The sequence below is a fragment of the Antedon bifida genome, chromosome 2 (assembly GCF_963402885.1).
Source record: "Antedon bifida chromosome 2, ecAntBifi1.1, whole genome shotgun sequence".
Taxonomy (NCBI): Eukaryota; Metazoa; Echinodermata; class Crinoidea; order Comatulida; family Antedonidae; genus Antedon; species Antedon bifida.
The window spans coordinates 18,024,609-18,044,458 of NC_136227.1; the positions used below are offsets into that span (position 1 = coordinate 18,024,609).

Genomic DNA, 19,850 nt, shown 5'->3' on the forward strand with positions numbered 1-19,850 from the left:
AGAAAAATAGGCATTATTTATTATTATAAGCATGTAGGACTTTTTTATATATTATATTTAAAATCAATTTAGTATAGAGCTGAATAATAGTGTGTGTCGTACTATTTCACATAAACCACCATACCTATTTTCATGTTACAATCAGTGGCTGATTTTAGGGAGAAAAGCGTGCAAAGCACAGCATGTGTAATTATGGCCATCTACGATATTCATCTTGATAATTTTGTATAATTTAACTTTTCTACTGAAGGCTACAGGGTTACCAGAACTGAATTTGTTTGTTCTTATGTCTCTTTATAAGTTTCATTCAACATTTATTTAGAAATATTTATATTCATCAAGAAAAAAAAGAAGCACACATTTACAATAACTTAAATGGTAACATTAAATAAGAAGTCTGTGAAGTGTAAAGCTAAATCCCCTAAATTAATCATATTTTTCAAAGGATTATTCCATTTGGAATCTACTAACGTTTTGTATCAGATCAGATTAAACTATATGTAAACTTTAGAGAGAAAAATTGTTAAATAACTTTGACCCTGACATTACATGCACATGGGTATTACCTTTTCCCATTGTAGGTATTATATTATTTATTATTATTTATTCAAGCAAAAGATACATTTTACAAAATATAATACAAATCAACAAATTAAACAAACACGACGCAAGAAGAAAATATAAAATCACAGTCACTAGCTGCCAGGAAAGCACAAAAGCAGCCTAAGGCATTGTCACCAATTAGATGTGTACCTCCATTATGCTTGTTGTGGCCAGGTCTTAAATGTTGCGCTTTATATATGAAACTGAAAATAGTATAATTTCAGCTATTTTTATATCTTAAATGTTTGTGTTTTTATGTTTTGTTATTTGTACAAGGGGTCCAATGTGGATAGAAGTGCTTGCCACCTGTTCATAACTTTTTTTCACTGTCTTGTATTTTTCTTTCAGTGATAAAGTTTAATAAATGAAAAGTATATATTTCTACTACTCTAGTATGATGTTAATAAAAGTTTGTTTAGTTATCAGATTATTATTATAATATTAACAGATGAATAATTATATCATCGTTCAGATTCTGAAATTAATTACAATTACAAGGGATTGGGTTACCAAGCCATTATTCAAATCCGGTATTAGCCAATCAAATTGTCTAAGCAAATTGTACTGAAAGAAAGAGTACTCAATTATATTGCCAAACCATCTAACAGACAGCTAAGATAAGATATAAACACACAATATACTTTTTAAAACTAAAAACTGGAAAAGAAAGAAGTGAAACAATTATGTTGAAAAAAAAAATGCTTTTAACAACCAGTGTGAATGTTTACTGCAAATATGCAACCAGAGAACAATTATAAAAGATCTTAAAAACAAATTAGTATTGATGTACTTTAATTAGTGTCAAGTAAGGAAAACAAATTGATGTATACCTGGTTCTGGATGTTGACAGCATTGTTGCTGGCCATGAAATGACAAATTTCTTCAGCAGTTTTTTCTTCTGCAATCTATGAAATAAAAACATATAGATCAATATGCATTCAGTTACATTTTTCATTAAAATACATATACTATAGTAAACATAGACAACAACATACATTCCATGTTGTATTAAATTACAGCCATTATATTATAATATTATCATTATAATAATATTAGATTGCCCAAATAAATTTGTTTTTTTCTGCTTGTCTTAAATTTTGTATTTACATTAATTTTGTAGACATATTTTTATAGAAAAATTTTGATAACATTTTTATTTTTTTTAAAATATTTATTTTTATATGAGGGGTAGCTGGCTTATTTGATTTACAGCGATGTATTTTACTTAAGCTGCCCCTGCCCAGCATTTTTCATCTTTAATATGTTGTATTGTATGTTTTGTATTGATATCATGCTGGTCAAATAAATAAAACAAAACAATCACATCAAATGAGCCAACAGTTTTTATAAGCACTACAGTGTTTATATTGATCCATTATGACGGCACTGTAAGTTGTTGTGACCCTATTTTATACCGCCATGTTTTGGTTTTTAATTCATTTAGTTACTTGTTTTATATAATCTCTTCAGTTTCCAGCGCATTAGCTCATAGAACAATTTATGAAGTTGCTAATGAGCTAGTATTGCTAGTTAATTGTTGCTGGTTAAATTGTATTATACTAAAGCAGTGTAAACTTGCCTACCTGAATGCCATTGAATGCACAAAGACGAAGAAGGTTTTGTTTGAAGATATCCATTGCAATTCTGCTAAATTGAAAAAAGGGCAGAAACAATGTATAATGTTTAAAATGGATTAAAATAAAAACAAGTTGTCAATTCAAAATTTGTAGGGTTTATATGAAAGCAACACACACATTAACAAATAGATGATTACGAGTTACTTGAATATTAATGGTAGATACTTAGTGATAACAGCTCATGACAACAGCAAAGGTGATGAAGCAACATATCATTAGAATCATCTACAAACTGTTGTGGCTTTAAACCACCCTTTTCCTAAATAAAAGCATCCCTCCCTCTAATTTTTAAAGTGACAAATATAAATACACTACAAGAATTGAACATGATGTTGAAATAGAGTAAATAATTATACAATCCAATATCTCTTCTATCAACAATTTCCTCAACCAATGCCTCCTCTATCAAATAACATTATAATATTTCTAGTCATACTATGGAGTAATGCTGAAAAAAAAAATCTAAAATATATAATGCTTCTCTATCAATAGTTGAATGCAAATTGTTGTACAAAAGACCAACACTTTTATCTGATAACCAGGGCAATTCAATATATTCTGTAAAATTTACACCATATTGTTGTCTTTGTTTTATCATATAGTTGATTAGAACTACAAACCAACGTGAATTACCATTTTAGGTAAAGCAATAAAGGTGTATCAAGGTACCTTAAGTAAAAACAATGATTGGCTAAGGTCTTGTGAAAATACAATGTATTTTTACTTGGAATTATTAAAAATACTTGAACACTGAAAAAGATGAGGTTCATACAAACTGTTAATAAAATAAAGATGTTTGATTAAAATCATGTCATTATCATACAGTACATGGCTTGGAAGGTATACAATCTACAACTTAAGTCAAGAAATTGCATCATCAGTTTAACATTAGTTGAGTTTATCAGATTTGTTTTTACATTTTCAATAGATTGGTTTGAGATGATATTTTACCATTTTGTAGTTTAATACAGAGAGGCACTGTGAGGATCAAGGGTTAGTTAGTTGAATAACGCTCTTGAAAGAGGTTGGACTATAAAACCAAATATAATGCAATTATAAAATAAAAAAAAGATGATAACAGTAATTTTCTTACTCTATGTAATTAGGTATTGAATAAATCCATTATCAAACAAGTCATTAGTAGTTAATAATCAGAGACAAGACAAAATCTAACCAACTGAATGTTCACAGGCAAAATCAAAGCTAATAATCATTTGAATTATTAATACAAACAAACTATAACGAAGTTGTGTTGTATGTACCTATTCAAATAAATGATATACAGTATGTCAAAATGGTTATTATACCTGTAAACAATTAAGTTAAACTAAAACGTATACATTAGATAACTGGCTGCTGAATCAGACAATAAGCATTTCAAAAAACAACTTTGGCTTTTACTATTAATAAATAAATTAATGCATTCCAGGGGGCGGATCCAGGATTTTGTGAAAGAGGGGAAGGGGGCGCAACTGTAAAGATTCACATCAACTCAGCCCAACCTTGGTTGAGGATGGGTTGAGGTACTAGCCTACTAAAATGGTAACATTTTCCCCATAGGCCTATTAAAAGCAATTAAAAGTAAAAGCGTCACAACAGGGCGCTTCAGGGTGCTTGTCCAAGGCCATCGACAGGACCTATGGCAAAGCGAACTTTGTTAAATGACGCCCCAGATGGCTGGAAATGGTACTCTCGCACATAAAATTCATGATAAATGGCACCTCTAATTTTCAGGAAAAGACACTCTCATATGTACAGTAGCATGCTACCAATGAGCAAAACAATCATACTTTTCCCTCCAATAAACACACATGACTAATTGCAGGACGATATAACATTTTGTTGCCGATTTCATTCACTCAGTATTTAGTTTTTATTGCGTTGCGTTCAAGTTCATTGCGAACGTACATCTAGGGGAAGCCCCGAAAAAAGCGCAAAATTTAATGCTTATTATAGCTCAATATTTATTTACATAAATTTGTTGAAGAAATTAAATATATAAATATAAATAGGTATTGACAGTTGGGTGGGTGGCCTAGAAAAAAAAATCGGTTGCTATAATGTATACTACAGTTACAGTTAGTGTACTATACTATTAAATATCCTTTATGATGACGATCTGTAGTTAACCACAGCGTTCCATTTTTGACTTATCTACACTTTTATTTATGCTTACTGACTGTCAGCTAAACAATAGGTAGGCCTAGGGGTGGTTGTATGGCGGTGTCCTTTGTATGAATCGTTACTGCATTCTTACTTTGCTTGATAATAATAATAAATACACTAAGTCAGAAAACGACCTAACAAAAAATGATTCTGACACTTAGGAGTTTTAGAAGGTATACAATCTACGACTTAATTGAAGAAATTACAACATCAGTTCTAATATTGGTTAAAGACACTAGATCTGCAATTGTTGCCGTTTTGTAAAAATAATATATAACTTTAAAAACATTAAATGTGCATTTTATGGTTAATTATGATAAAAGAGAAAATTAATGCACTCCCTAAGTAGCTCGCTTTGAAAGTTCTAGATGTTTCTAGATCTAGCTTAGTTGGGCTTAGTTTTGTAGGCAAGACCAGGTATTTTAGCTGAAAAGTTACGGTTCTTTTATTTGTTTACCTTTTTATGTGACCGATCATCACCTCACAATATGAAATATCAATCTGCACGCGATGCATGTTGGGATTTAAAACAGGCCGCTAAAATTATTAGAATCAATTTTTTTTGTATAGTAATAGTATTTATTTTTACAAAAAACCTAGGTCTATATATAGTGTCTTTAAGTTTATCAGATTTGTTTTTTCATTTTCAATAGACTGGTTTAAGATATTATTTTGTAGTTTAATACAGAGAGGCACTGTGGGGATCAAGGGCTAGTTTTGGCAATGATTTACTGGAAAATGTAAATCAGCCCACATACATGGTTCAGGCTAATGCTGGAAAATTTTAGGAATTATGGAATCTCTATGTGTCTGGAAATTGCACTATTATTCCAAACATTTTACTAGTACTGTTTTTATTCAGCTCTAGACCACCACGCCAATATCATGTAACAAGTACAGCTGAACTCTGGGATTCCCTTTAAACTGCTTACTTACTTTATAAGTCAAGAAATTGCATTGCAAAATGAATTAAATCTCGGCATTTTTTAAATAGAATCGGTTGCCGTTCAAAAAAGCGTTTAATATGACAATTTTACATTTAACTCATACATTTTCGTTCAATTATTTAGAATTTCCTTTCAAAATATAATTTCTTCGTAAATCTGTATGCATGGTGACTAGATAAAAAACAATAAAGCCTAGAGATTGCACAGATTTTAGGCTCTGACATTCCTAATTAGGGGTGAAAGCAATTGCCCCTCCTATACTCTTAAGGCCCATTTACACTAGGGCGATAACGATAAATAGATAAAACAGTTTTCGTTCTAGAACTATAGAATAATCATTTATGCTGTATCTGATAAAAAAAAGTATTTTTAAAAATCTAATCAAATGACATCATGATCAATAAAAACAATAAAATCATTGTATTGTCCCGATATTAATGGTTTAACTATTAAATCATGACGTCATTTGATTGGACGTGTGGAAATATTATTTTCATTAGAGGCAGCATAGATGATAATCCAGTTCTAGGATGAAAACTTTTTAAAATTCTTTTCTTTTTGAAAATGAAAAATGCATATTTATCTTTTTATTGTCAATCGTTATTGCCCTTGTGTAAATGGGCCTTTAACCCCTTCCCACAATTGTCATTTTTACATTTACAAAAATTGTTTGCTGCACTCAGATCCAAACAGTATTTCGGTGTTTATTTTCATTCATTTTATTTATCAGATTTGTAAATAAATTAATCTGAAAATAGTTAGGGTAGTATTTCTTGCTTTAATATGAACTACAATGCAAACTTACAAATTACAGACTCAACTTGAAATCTTGATAACTATACTGACTTTACCAATCAACTCAAAATTCAACCAATTTGTAGCACCAACTGCCTACCACTCCATACAGTCTATTTTCATATTTAGTGTTAATTCACATAATATGCTTATTGACTTTAGCTATGATGTCACAACAACTTTGCACGGTCTATGCACTTCTTTCTGTTGATGTACAATTCACAATACTCTGTGGAATTTCCTTTAGAATTCCGTTATTAAATTTCTATAAAACCCCTAAGAAGTACTAGAGGGAAACAGTTTTTATTAGTAAATAATTGCTATTTTAGGCAAAAAAAATAAATAGTATTTTAATTTAATTATACTACACATTTTAGGAAAATTCTCGGTATGGTAACTACAGGACTGAAAGTTAAGACAGAAAAAATAATAAAACATTTAACACATTAGATCTAGTATACCAATTGATTTCTGTAGGTCTGTTGGTATACTAGATCTAACCTGTTACCTGTTTAAAAAACTGACAAACCAACAGGAATAAATTATATATAAATTAAATTAAATTATTATAGTATAGGCCTAACTTTACATTGACTAAGAAGTATACAATTTTATCAGGCTATCAAACATGATATGTTAAAGGAAATAGAGTTAAACTATATTAAAGTGTTCTCCTAAATCTACATACTGTTGATCATTTTCTCTTTTAGGCTTTATGTTGTTTTTTTCTATGCTGGTATTAACAACAGTTGTTTCTATTAGCTAGCACTGTCTGAATTTAATAAAACTGTCAATCATGAGCAAAACTAACACAAAATGTAAGTTTAACGTTAAATCTTTAAACATAGACATATCCTGTTGTAACAACCCATTTAATTTTCTTCTCTTGTATCCAAACATTTCAATTCTCAACCAGCTTATTTCAGCTTCCTTCTTCCTTAAAACTCTTACTCTTAATAATCAAAATTATAAAATAATAAAATAAAATTTATAAAATGTATCTATAAAACCAGCAATATACTGTATTTCTTACTGTACTTACATAACATCTACATTGCAAACTTACATATTATTGGCTAAACTGGAATAATCTGGTAATTCACAATAACTGGACTGACTTTCTAGTTGTCTGAAATCAATCAATTCATAGCACCAACTGTCTACTCTTTAGAGTATATTTCTATTATATAGTATTCACAATGAATAGTACCTAACTTTGATATTACAAAAACGTGTCCACGGTCTATGCACTTATTAAATATAGAAGCACAATACACAAGTATTCTATTGAATTTCACTTTAGAATTCTATACAATTCATTTACAAAACTCCTACACATGATTTCCTTTGGATTGTTCTTTGGTTCTTGTTGTATAGTGGGTTATACAATGGTTTAGCTTTTACAGCAATCTAATCAACCTGGACTGTAAGACTTTTCATGGTGTAGTGGTATTTTCAATGGAGTCATTCGTTTATTCGTTTATGAATACTGGTGCACATTTACCCCACTCAGGGAATACAATCATGGAGGAAGTCTGTTTAAAGCCCCATTCCTTATGTTTTTTAGATCTAATTTAATAAGGTCACAAATTACATTCATCTTATCCTATTGCGATAACTTGTTTTGTCTTTAAACGGTTAAAATTGAGAAAAATAGCCGATTCAAATAAATTTAGTACTGCATTGTTTTCCTCTTTTTATCGTATTACAATAGAACGTACATTTAAGACAAGGAATGACCTGGTTTCATGTTTTTAAACTTGTTAATATCAAAACACTTAGGGAATGGGACTTTGAGGATGGGATACCTTCCATCAGTGGTTTACATCAAAACAATTGCGGCACACACTGTATAGTAATAGACTAATGTATCACTTTTGCTACTGAGATATTTAATGGATTTATTCCTTAAGTTGTAGGTATTCAATCTTAAAATTCAAAATTAAAAGTCTTCTTGCATACCTCGCCAGTCGGAAAACTGCTGTGATATACTGCTGTTACAGTAAGAAAGACAGGTAGTAGTACCTAAATCTCAGCTAGCTAGCTAGCTAGGCCCTAGTGAGGGCGGATCGGGGGCTTAACTTTAGCCTACATACTTACTTACTACACAGCCTACTATAAGGCTAAACTCATTCTTGTCTTGCTAGCTTAATAATTATTAATAGGCTTAGGCCCCTGTATTAGAATGGCCTATTGTTATCCTGTGAACAACAGTCACTGATGCTTTACTTTACCACCATCAAATATGTAATAAATTATTACCGGTAACTAAAGTTCAAAATATGTCAACAGTCATGGCTCCTGAAAACTTTTTTGTGCCCACACGTACACGCGTCCTACGACCTCTGCCGACGACTACCAGTACTTAAAGAGATGACCTGGAATCTTAAAAATACGTACCTGGGAAATTACTGAAATGACGTAATGTTAAAGGGGGATTCTGGGTTTGAAATTGCTTTTAAATATCGTTTATTTATTAAATAAAAAATATTATAACAATATAGACATGTCAGAATGAAGAAGTAATAACGAGAAATTAAAAAAATTAAATTTCATATACATTTTAGGGTAAATTCATGGAAAGTCTGTTTTTCAGCAGCTTAGGGAAGCTCATTAATATTCATGAGATATTCACAAAATCACGTCATCAGTGGATTCCAAACTCGCGACGTCAAGCTTGTACGTTGTGTTTGTCAACTTGCATCCCTCTCCCCTGTCAAACGACGACCACCCGATCATTGTGAAATACATTTTTTTGTAGATTTTCTAAGCTAGGCCTAAAGTGTAATAATAACAGTAGTAGCATATATTTATTTGACATTTAATGAAATACAAAATTTAGTACAGATTACGGAGTCATAAATTATACTATTTTTATACCTCGAATAGTAATAATAATAATAACTTTATTGAACAGACGCTTTTAAAACAGCGGCACACGTTTTATGACGGTGCGTTCATAAGTTTAAAGAAAAAAAGAAAAGGAAATGAATTATACAATAGTGAAAAAGTACAACACTTAACTTTTGATGGAGTATAGGCCTACTGTATATAAGTATATTTCATTATTATTATTATTTATGTTCTTGTTAATACTGTATTATTATGAACGTTAATTGTAATTTATTTACAGTGGTACTATTTTTATTATTATTTATGTTTTCCTAATTATTTTTATACTTTAGTCTTATTTTTAGTATTTTATTAACATTTTTATCTTAGAAAAATCATGATTTATGTTTTGAGAGTTAAAATGAATATAAATTTTTAAGAAGAAACCTCCATGTAACAGTTAAGTGTTGTTTACAGTGATAAAATAATTAATAATATGAAAGGCCTAAAATAAACCAAACTTAGCATTTGTAAAAATTAACAAATTAAAGTATGAAGTTAAACATAAGAAAATAAACATTTAAAATCAACGAATACAGTAAACACAAATAGTAATTTTAAAAAGATTTACAGAGATGTACACCAGTCTTTCTCTATACATTAAATACAATAATAGCGAAAATTAATAAACAAAATTATAAAGCAACAATGCAAATTAGCTATTTTTTAACTCGGATCTTTTTTTCCAGGCAACTTTAAGAAAATTCTTACAGTATTTGTCAAATGCTGTCAAGACAGCTTTACTAGGATCCAAGTTAATATCCCCCCCTAAAACTATAGTAGTTTTTCCATTAACATCAGCATTTATAAAATGTTCCCATGTTGCAGACTCATCCAAATTTTCAAGGTCATTATTTAGCTTCACTAATTGGATCTCCCTTATAGCATTAAAAGCTTGGCAATTAAATAAAAAGTGTTGTACATTTTCTATTTCACCACTCTGACATAAAGTGCAGTGGCCAGATATTTCTTTAGACCATTTACAGGTTCGTCCATCTAGAGGTAAAGTGTTGGATCTTAATTTAAATTTTAAGCTTGCACCTTTCTTTTAGTTTGGAGTAATCTTCAAGGGATGACTTTTGGTTTATATTATTTAACCAATCCAAAGTGTATGCATCTGCAACATGATCATCTATGGTTTTAACAGAGAATGAATTAAAAGTATAATTTTCAGTATCAAAAACTTGTTCAAACATATTTAAGTCTTGGCATTTATCTAAAGTTTCTTTACATAAAGCTAAAAAATTGTATTTTAAAGAATCAAAATCACTGTTAAGTTGAAACATGCAATGGAGTGAAATATTAGGCCATCTATTTACATTCATATTTATAACACGTTTGAGGTATTTGATTTTAGTAATTTCATGTGTTTTTGATAATGGACTCCATCCTAGATCACCATATAGTGCCTGTTGCGGTGTGCATCTCGGAGCTTTTAGCAGGAATCTGGCCATTTGTAGCTGTAATTTTTCTAAGTTGTAAATATCGCTTTTTGAATTACAGTGCCATACACCACATGCATAGTTAATCGAGGGAAGTGCAATTGTTTTCCATAGGATATTCCCGAAATAGACCCTATTGAAATCATCAAGATTTCCTATTATACCTTTAATATATGCGATTAAACGATTTCCTTTTTGGATAACATGTTGGTAGTGACCATGCTCTTTTTGATTTGCACAAATTATTACACCTAGATATTTATAATTGTTTACCTCAGTTATAAATTCATCTCCAATTTTCCATTTTTTATCACGATTGACACGTTTAATAGTACAGATCGTATATCGGCTTCACGTACTAGGCTAGGCCTAGCCTAAATCATTTTATTCATGGGTGAGAGCCATTTCTGACTAGGGATTCCATGCCACGATGGCTACGTTAAAACATTGGGGCCATCATGGGCCTAGCTAGCCTACTACTAAACGATTGGCCCATAAATAACAAAACTCAGTGGATTCCAAACCCATCCTATCAACCAAACTCCTAAACAATCTAAACCTAAAGCGTTCTACAAAATCGGCTGTAAATATTGAGGCAAAACAAGGTCCGATCGCCGTCCGATGAAAAATTCATTTTTATTTATCCACTATAAACTTTACAAAAGTGTTGTTTTAAACCACACTCCAAATAAAACATAGAAAAGAATGATAGGACATTTGCAGAAAGAAGCAAACTTTGCTCTGCTACCGGTATAACACGGTTCAAATTTCGGAACGTCTATAAATTACTACGGAAATTCGGCCTAATATTTACGAACGTACGGAAATGAAGATAAATATGGTACTACACGCATCGGAAATACAGAATACGCACAATTATGATTTGGCCTAAAAATTGGCCTTAGATTATGGAAAACCCCCGGCAAAACGCAATAATTATGGACAAATCGATTATTAGCCTTGGCAATATGCCTAATATTTAAAAGGAATGAATATAGGCTATATTTCGTTTGTCGATGAATTTTTGAATGATTGATCCATTAGAGGTAATCTGTGATGGCTCTAGTAACACTGCTATGCGTGGGTAATTTGTGAATAACGTAGTATGCTACATACACGAGCCTAGATAGGGAAGATCTGTACTGTCGTTCATTGCGAGAGGAGGGGGAAGTCCGGTAATGTGTCATGAAAAATGTAACAAGCCAGAGATGAAATAAAATCACTAACATTTAGCTGATTGTCGTTGTTTTAGTCGTCGTCAGAAGTTTATCGACCGACATCTATTTCTCATGTGTTGAGCGTTTCTTTAATTGAATAATTTTGGATTTTCAGTAAATTGCCAATGGTTTATTCAAAGTCAAACTGTAACTAATCCCTCACTATTCAATCAAAATGTTATTGTTATACTACTATATTGTTGAAAAATGGATTGCGTGACATGAAAATGGATTGATAGTAAAACGTAACAAAGATACGTTCTTGTCTGGTTATTAGGTATTCATGCTCCGATGAAGCAGAGGATTATTTTTGTAGCGTTCCATTTAAAATGAAAAGAAATATTTTGGTTGTGAAGGTCGTTTTAACAATAAAAATATCAAAACATTCAACAATAATAAAATGCCCTGCAACCCTGTAACTACTTTATGACTAAGCCTATCAAGTTCCGGGTCCGGATGGATATTGTATACGATGAAATGGAACTCAATTTTAATTTAGTGGCAGAAACAACATTTAGTATGAAATTAAGGCTGTTGCCCGGGCCACAAGGGAAACACCCCTGGGTCCGCCCCTGGCTATAATAAGCATTGAATTTGCCTTCTCGGCGCAAATTGTGCTTTTTTGGGGGGGCTTGTGACTTGAACGCAAAACAAAATACCGAGTGAATGATCAAGCAATCGGCGGTGGTTCCGCACACAGAGCACGCGCATCTAACATACGGCGGCAACAAATGTTATCGTGAGGAGGAGGAAAAAAGTACGATCGTTTTGTTCAATCGTAGCATGCTGCATGAGAGTGTTTTTCCGGCCAATTAGAGGTGCCATTTATCATGAATGTTATGTACGAGAGTACCATTTCCGGCCATCAAGGGGTGTCACTAAATTCGCCTCAGACCCCACCCGCGGCGCAGTGACCCAAATACTTATTGTCCGAACCCCCCCTTGACAGATCCTGGCTACGGCCCTGTTTACTCTCCAAAAAAGCGGATACTGCATCAAGCAAGTAGACCAGGTAGTAGGAAGGAGACCTAGCCGATCCGGCCCAGTTAAAAATTGAGCTAGCTAGTGTAGTAGACCCTATGCGAATTGATACCACCAGGCCTTTTACTATTAGGCTACACTTTTTAAAATTAGCAGGATATATATTTAAAGTTTTGTTTACTATTTATTTTCATCCTCATTCTCCAACCTAAATAAAACTACATCGGTTCTAAGTCGTACATTTTCCATCGTTTTACTAATATTCCAAATATTTCGGGTCAATCTTGTTTAAAGCCACTCGTGCTTTTTTCCGCACTTCCGTATTAAGATTTTGATAATCGTAGATTTGGCGGCATGCTCATTATTTAGTAATTTAACCATGGTTAAGGAGAATTGATTTATCTTTTATGTAGAAAATTAGGTGTTCTAATAAGAGTATTGAATCGTAATATCCTATTGGGGGAATGGTACACCGGTAGCACCTCTTTAAAAACAGCTGTTTTGCTGTACTTAAAGTAAGATCATTTCGCCTTTGTTGTAGAAAGCATAGGCAGCTTGAGCATGTTACTTCATCAGTTTTCATAACAGTATACCTAGAATTAGTATGACATATTTTTTGTACACCTTCGTTACTCATTTGATATTATGATCAGTAAGGGCACCATTCCATAACAGGTGCTCCACACTCCAAAACTGCTCTAACATAAGCTGTGTAAACAAGATCATTCCTATCAACATTAGCACGTCTGAGGATACAAGTGCGAATAAACTTTAAGAGCTCTTGAAACAATCTCCTCAGTATTCGTATCACACTTTCATTCTGAATAACAATATCGAGTAATTATGTTCAACACCTTTAATACTGTATTATTTAGTTCAAATTTAATAACATCAGGGTATGTTCAGACTCACGGCGTTAAGGTGGCGTTATGTAAGCGGCGTACATATTGTTGTGTCTGAACTAGGCCGCGTTAGGGAGCTGTTACGCCGCGCCAGTGGCGTTAATAACCCTAGCAGGAGAGGGCAGATTTAATAACGCTAATCCAGTGATGCGTCAGTGATTTTAACCTTAACCAATGAAAACACATGGCCACGATTAGCAGGCCAACAGCATACCATTCAAAAGTAGTATATCACTCGCCCAAATAGAACCAAAATGCACCAATTACTTTATACCAGATAAAAAAAAAACTCTCAAACTTAGCTAAATTTATTCATGAAATTTTGTATTTGTTCTAGTTATTTGTTACTTTTCGCTATATCAATTATGTATAAGACCAAATATTAAGTCTGGAAGTGTTTAGTTATTTGTTTTTGTACAATATTGAAAGAATGTTCTTTCATACCCTGAAAAATGGTCGATAAAGGTGTAAGTCATTGTCCTTGTACAGCAAGATAGCTAAACGTCAAACTATCAGGTTTTCAATTGTAAAGAACTGTACAGTTGACGTCAGCGATATGATATTTTCATAAATGAAATACATTAATCAGATAATTGTTCGTGTATTAATTATTTTTGCATCATAATAGAACAATAGTTCCATTGAAATAAATCAATTGACACGTACGGCGTAAGAATGGTGTGGCTTACGCAAGCGGTAAGGTAATCCATGGATTAAAATGCTCATGTGTTCACACGTACGGCGTTCGTTATATTTATTTATTCAGGTAAATAAAAAATATTACAAAAAGCAGAACAAGTCTAAAATTATTGTTCATAATTATTTTTTATTATAAAAAGCTAAACATTACAGAAAAACAGATTCATGACGAAAAAAATACATAAAATAACAATATGCATAACAAATAAATATACTGCTTATTAATCATTAACATTTATCCAAAAAACCGTATTGCAATGTCATAAAAAATAGATAATTTCTTCATTCATTTTATCAGTACGAAGTATCATTAATTAGGTTCACTAGTATTTTAAATATATTTATCAAAGTTTTAATTTATTTTTAGCATTATATACAGTAGTATTAATTAAAATGTATTTATTTATTTACTTAGAAGAATCCTATATAGCATGCAGAATGTCCATCAAGAAAAAACACATAAAAGAGGTCGCTCCATTAAAAAGAAAATATTTATACTGTAAACATCAAAAAGTTATTTAAAACATAAAAAACAGTGCATCTTATTGAGAGTTAGGCAGCTCAACAATATAAGGTACAGCAGACCGTTTATATCTGTCGGCTAGAAAATAGTGTAAACACTAATCAAGTCCAGCCCCTTTTACATAAATTATACTTAACTAAATTTTACAACTATGGGCAATAATTTCTTTAACACAGGCCTAAAAATAAAAACTTAATAAGTTAAAACAATCCCATTTATATATTTTAAAATTTAAATATTACTACACTTTTTCATAAATAAGATATATAAAATAAATAATTATACAACTAAAGTAAGAATTGCTTTAATTTCCGTTTAAATATAATTTTAGAGTCATGTTTAATATTTTCTGGTATCTCGTTCCATGAATTAGCACCAGAATATCGGACAGAAAATTGACCAACATTACTTTTGTATTTTGGAATGGCAAGATTTCCCCTTGCTTGAAATCTCGTTGAGTGACGATGCTGGGCATGTGAAAAATATTCTGGAATTCCCACGGGAAACCTGCCATTAATACTGTCATGAACAAATAAAACTAACTGAAATGTATGTTGCTTATAAATATTTAGTATCCCCAGTTGTGTAAATAATGATGACGTATGTGCTAATCTATCAGAGTGTGTTATAGTGCGTACAATTCGTTTTTGGTTGAGGTGTATAGGTTTTAAGTTTGTTGTATATGTGTTCCCCCATGCCTCTAGAGCATATGATATATGGGGTAGGATAAAACAATTGTATAAGAGTAATAAAATTGACTGAGGTACAAAATTTCTCAGTTTATAGAGCACACCTGCCTTGGAACTAACAATTTTGTTGACCTTATTAATTTGATTTTTCCATGTGAGTTTATTGTCAAGTGTGACCCCCATATACACGGTTGATTCTACTTCGTCAATTTCTGTTCCTTTAACATGTATTGCTCCGTTAGTTTTAATAACCGTGTGTTTACCACGGAAAATTATATACTCTGTCTTTTTTGTATTAATGGTTAATTTATTTAAATCACACCAGTCCACAATATTTTTAAATTTGCTATCTATATACTGCATGTCAATATCATCGTGTGGATTAAAAGTATGGAACAAACTGGTATCGTCTGCAAATAAACGAATATCAAAGTAGTCAGTCACATGTGCAATATCATTGACATATATAAGGAACAATGTAGGCCCCAATACTGACCCTTGGGGTACACCGCAACGTATGGAAAGTTCATTTGAATCAATACCATTTATACTCACATATTGTTTTCTGTTATATAGGTAATTTTTTAAAAAAGCCAATGGTAACCCCCGAATCCCGTATGAATATAATTTATTTATTAGAATGCTATGGTTCACCGTGTCGAAGGCTTTTTTCAGATCCAAGAATAGTCAGCACTTGATTTCTAAATCAATTCTTTCCTGAAAAACACTCTGCTCTTGGCCATTTTTTACTTTTATTTCACCCTAAACAATTCATGTGCTTTTAGATCGAAGAGCAGAGAACAGCTAAATAGCTTGTTTTTATATCAGCAATAAAATTTACAGTAAACAAGGCCAACAGCCATAAGTCGCGTGCTAAAACGCATAGTGATACCGGACCGACAGACCGACCGACATAGTGAACTATAGAGTCGCGTCCACGCGACTAAAAACAAGAATTAAGTGGTGAATATCTTGAAATAAGATCAAAACCATGCAAGCGTCATATTTATAAGTTAAGATGGGGAATGTAGCTGTCGTTAATAACGTCACGGACGTGGCGTTGTGAGTTGCATCAATAACGCCAAGGCTTAGTCATACGTGTGAACAGGCTCTTAGAATACCCCATACATAACTAATTTATAGGTCCATGCTTAAACACCCTGTTTTTTGTTTGCACTAGTCATTTCCTGTTATCTCCTTTAAAAGCATTTTTCTGAAAACACTGATTGTAACAACCTAAACTTTAGAGTGATATCTTTGGAAGTAAACTTGGTATCAAGATATATATTTCAGTATTTTAAATCTTGGATTAATATCTAGTTTCAGTATTTATGTCTGATTTCTATTGAGTGTGCTACAAATTACGCATTAATATATAGATAAAATAATATAAATCGCATTTGGGCAGGAAAGGTCGGAGCACAGGGTTAGAGATACATAACGTGTTTTTAAATTAATAGTGTTTATTGTCGTTATTTGTGGATACTACAGTATGTTTTAATAATTGAGTCAACATTGTATTTGCCGTTATATGTCAGATACTAGTTGACGCAATTCAGGCACTACTGTATTTACGCATGGGAAATTCTCTGAGATCCATTAAATTAGTTTAACAAACATAGTCATATGTCTCTCATGACATTAGTTTTAAACTAAACTAGGCCTATTAATATTTATATATTAGCAATACTAATTTTACAGACCAGTTTGTGATTGGTGTGCCATTTACATTTCCTCTGAGAGTTGGATTGTAGGCAGAGTATTATCAAATCAAATTTTATTGCAACCAATAGGCCTACATTATACAAAATGGATAAAATACAAGAGAAAAAAGGTTTAAAATTAGAGGACATGAAAGTACAAAATAAAAACAAAAATTGATTGAAAATGATGTTTAGTTTATTTTTTGTTTTAAAAATGTATATCTTTTTCTTTTGTTTTCTTACTACTATCATTATTGTAGCTCTACTTTACTTTAAATACACTCATCCGTGCTTGTTTCATTTTTCTTTTAAAAGAAACAATTAAGCTGCGCCTGTTTTTTCTGCAAATTATTTATCAAAAAGATAAAAAATAAATCGGTAAATATGATTGAACTTTGGAACTTCCTTATGTAAAGCTATAAAACAAAATTCGTATTTGAAGGATGGATTTGTTAATTTTTTTGCTTGATTATTTTACCACACTTCCGCCTTCTTTGTACCAGATTTATTTATTTCTTATTGTACTTTTTAAAACTTTCAACCACCGCTATTTAAACTTATTTTAATTTTAATTTTAACCGGTGGCCATGACTTAAACTTATATTGGCCTCCATCCACACACCACCTTATCCTAATTTTGTTATTTCAGTTATCGAATACTATATTATATTATCATGTGATTGTATTTATTTGTGTGTGGAAAATCAATAAAACAAACAAAAACAAAACGTGTTGTATAATTATTTGCAGGTGTATTGCAAGAATCAATTACAACCTAGTGTTAATATACAAGATGAACTTATTTAAAACAAACTCATTCGTGACACAATGAAATGTCTTGATTTTACGCGAAGAAATGTCTATTAGGGTCTGATAGGTTTTCTTGGAAATCATAAGAGAGTTAGATTTCCATTTTAATTTTTTATATTATATTATAGTACCCAAATATTTATATTGGATGATTCTTCTTTCAACATCAGTTTCCATAATCGTTACATTATGTTACAATATTACGGGAGTCTTATCGTCTCTTTTGTTTTGGTTATATTAAGAGAATGAAGTTCATGTCTTCACACCAAATAATAAATTGATGGACATGAAAGAACAAAAACAAAACTAACAATTTGGTTTTTATAACTTAAAGATAGAACAAGGCCAACAGCCATAAGTCGCGTGAAAACGCATAGTGATACCGGACCGACAGACAGACCGACCGACCGACATAGTGAACTATAGAAAACAATGACTATTTCATTTTAGTTGTAGCAGGGAGGAGAAATTTCACATCCCTGGTTGCAGTCATCATCCAAGCAACTGGATTTATCTTATGATGTTAGTACCCTATGCTCCGTGAGCATTTTCTCTTTTTTAAGTGTTGCAATCAATGATTGCAATTTACCCATTCTTTCAATTCTGAAGATCAAATCCCATTTATCTGCTGAGTCAACATTGTACCAGTCATCTATTTTTTCCATTGTTTCATCGCTTATTTCAAACCCAAAGTTAATCAAATTTTGGCGATTCTTTGAGAATTTACAAACCACGAATTTCTCAAATCCTTCAAAAGATGGTACCCTGTCCTGGATCTGTGGTTCTAAACCCACTAAAGCACACAAATAGACAGCCTCAATTAGAACAGTCACATCTGATTTACTGAGAATTCCTGGCCCAACGAGTAGATTGAACAGATTACAGGCATCTTTTGCTCTCTGTATTTTAGCCAAAGGTATTCTGTTTTGAAACTCATATAGTAGTAATTTCAGTAGATTAATATTTCCATATGTGTCCCAGAATAAATCAACATCAACAATTAGCTTTTCCAAATGTTCTGTTGAATGTTCTTTAAGAAAAAAGTAATTAAAATTAATAAAGATTTTGACAAAATCAGTTTTTAATTAGTATGTAGATGTATAGTTAGGTTATATGCATGATTATGCGTATAACCTAATTATACATCTACATACTAATTAACAACTATTACAATAATACAGTACGATACCACACGACCACGACAACAATAATATTAATAATATTAATAATAATATTAATATTAATAATAATATTAATAATATTAATAATATTAATAATATTAATAATATTAATAATATTAATAATATTAATAATAATAATGTACAGTATATAAGATGAGGTAGGCCTATGTAGGTTACTCTACTCTACTTTATTTAACAAAATATTATTGGTGTATAGAAGCGGTACTTTTTCATTTAATCAATAATAGTTATTACTTAAAGGATGTACTTAAGGAGACACTTTTCGCGAAAACACATGAGGGGCAATATATATATTTTAAAACTACAGCCAACATCTATTCAGGAAACACCCATATTATTATAGAAAACTTTGTGGGGTCCCGAAAGCGTTCTAGTAATAGCTCTTTACTATGTAGAAGTCGTCGGTAGTTTATTTGACTGACGTCCCAAGTTTTAAATAATTTTAAATTAAAAATAAAACAGATACTGTAACAATTATTATGGTTGTATCTTCATAGTATTGACGAGATCAGAAATAACTGGTTTAATTTAAATTATATTTAATATAATAGTAGAGCTCAGTAAACTTACCTGTTGGTAGTGTTGCGGTTGATGTTATTGGCGTTAAAAGTTCCTCTGTAAAAGTAAAGAAGCGTACGTTAG

The 19,850-nt window shown here is 31.5% G+C and overlaps 1 protein-coding gene across 1 annotated transcript in view; it reads right to left on the reverse strand.

Annotated features, from left to right (window-relative positions):
* Positions 1 to 18,383: 18,383 nt before the first annotated feature.
* LOC144835057 (uncharacterized) overlaps positions 18,384 to 19,850 on the reverse strand; it is a 28,436-nt gene continuing 26,969 nt past the window's right edge. Inside the window, exons 29-30 of the mRNA XM_078690074.1 lie at positions 19,779 to 19,823; positions 18,384 to 19,036 (exon numbers count right to left, since the gene is read on the reverse strand). Of these exons, the coding sequence (XP_078546200.1) occupies positions 18,522 to 19,036; positions 19,779 to 19,823 (560 nt within the window). The 3' untranslated portion in view covers positions 18,384 to 18,521. The remainder of the gene's footprint in view (positions 19,037 to 19,778; positions 19,824 to 19,850) is intronic.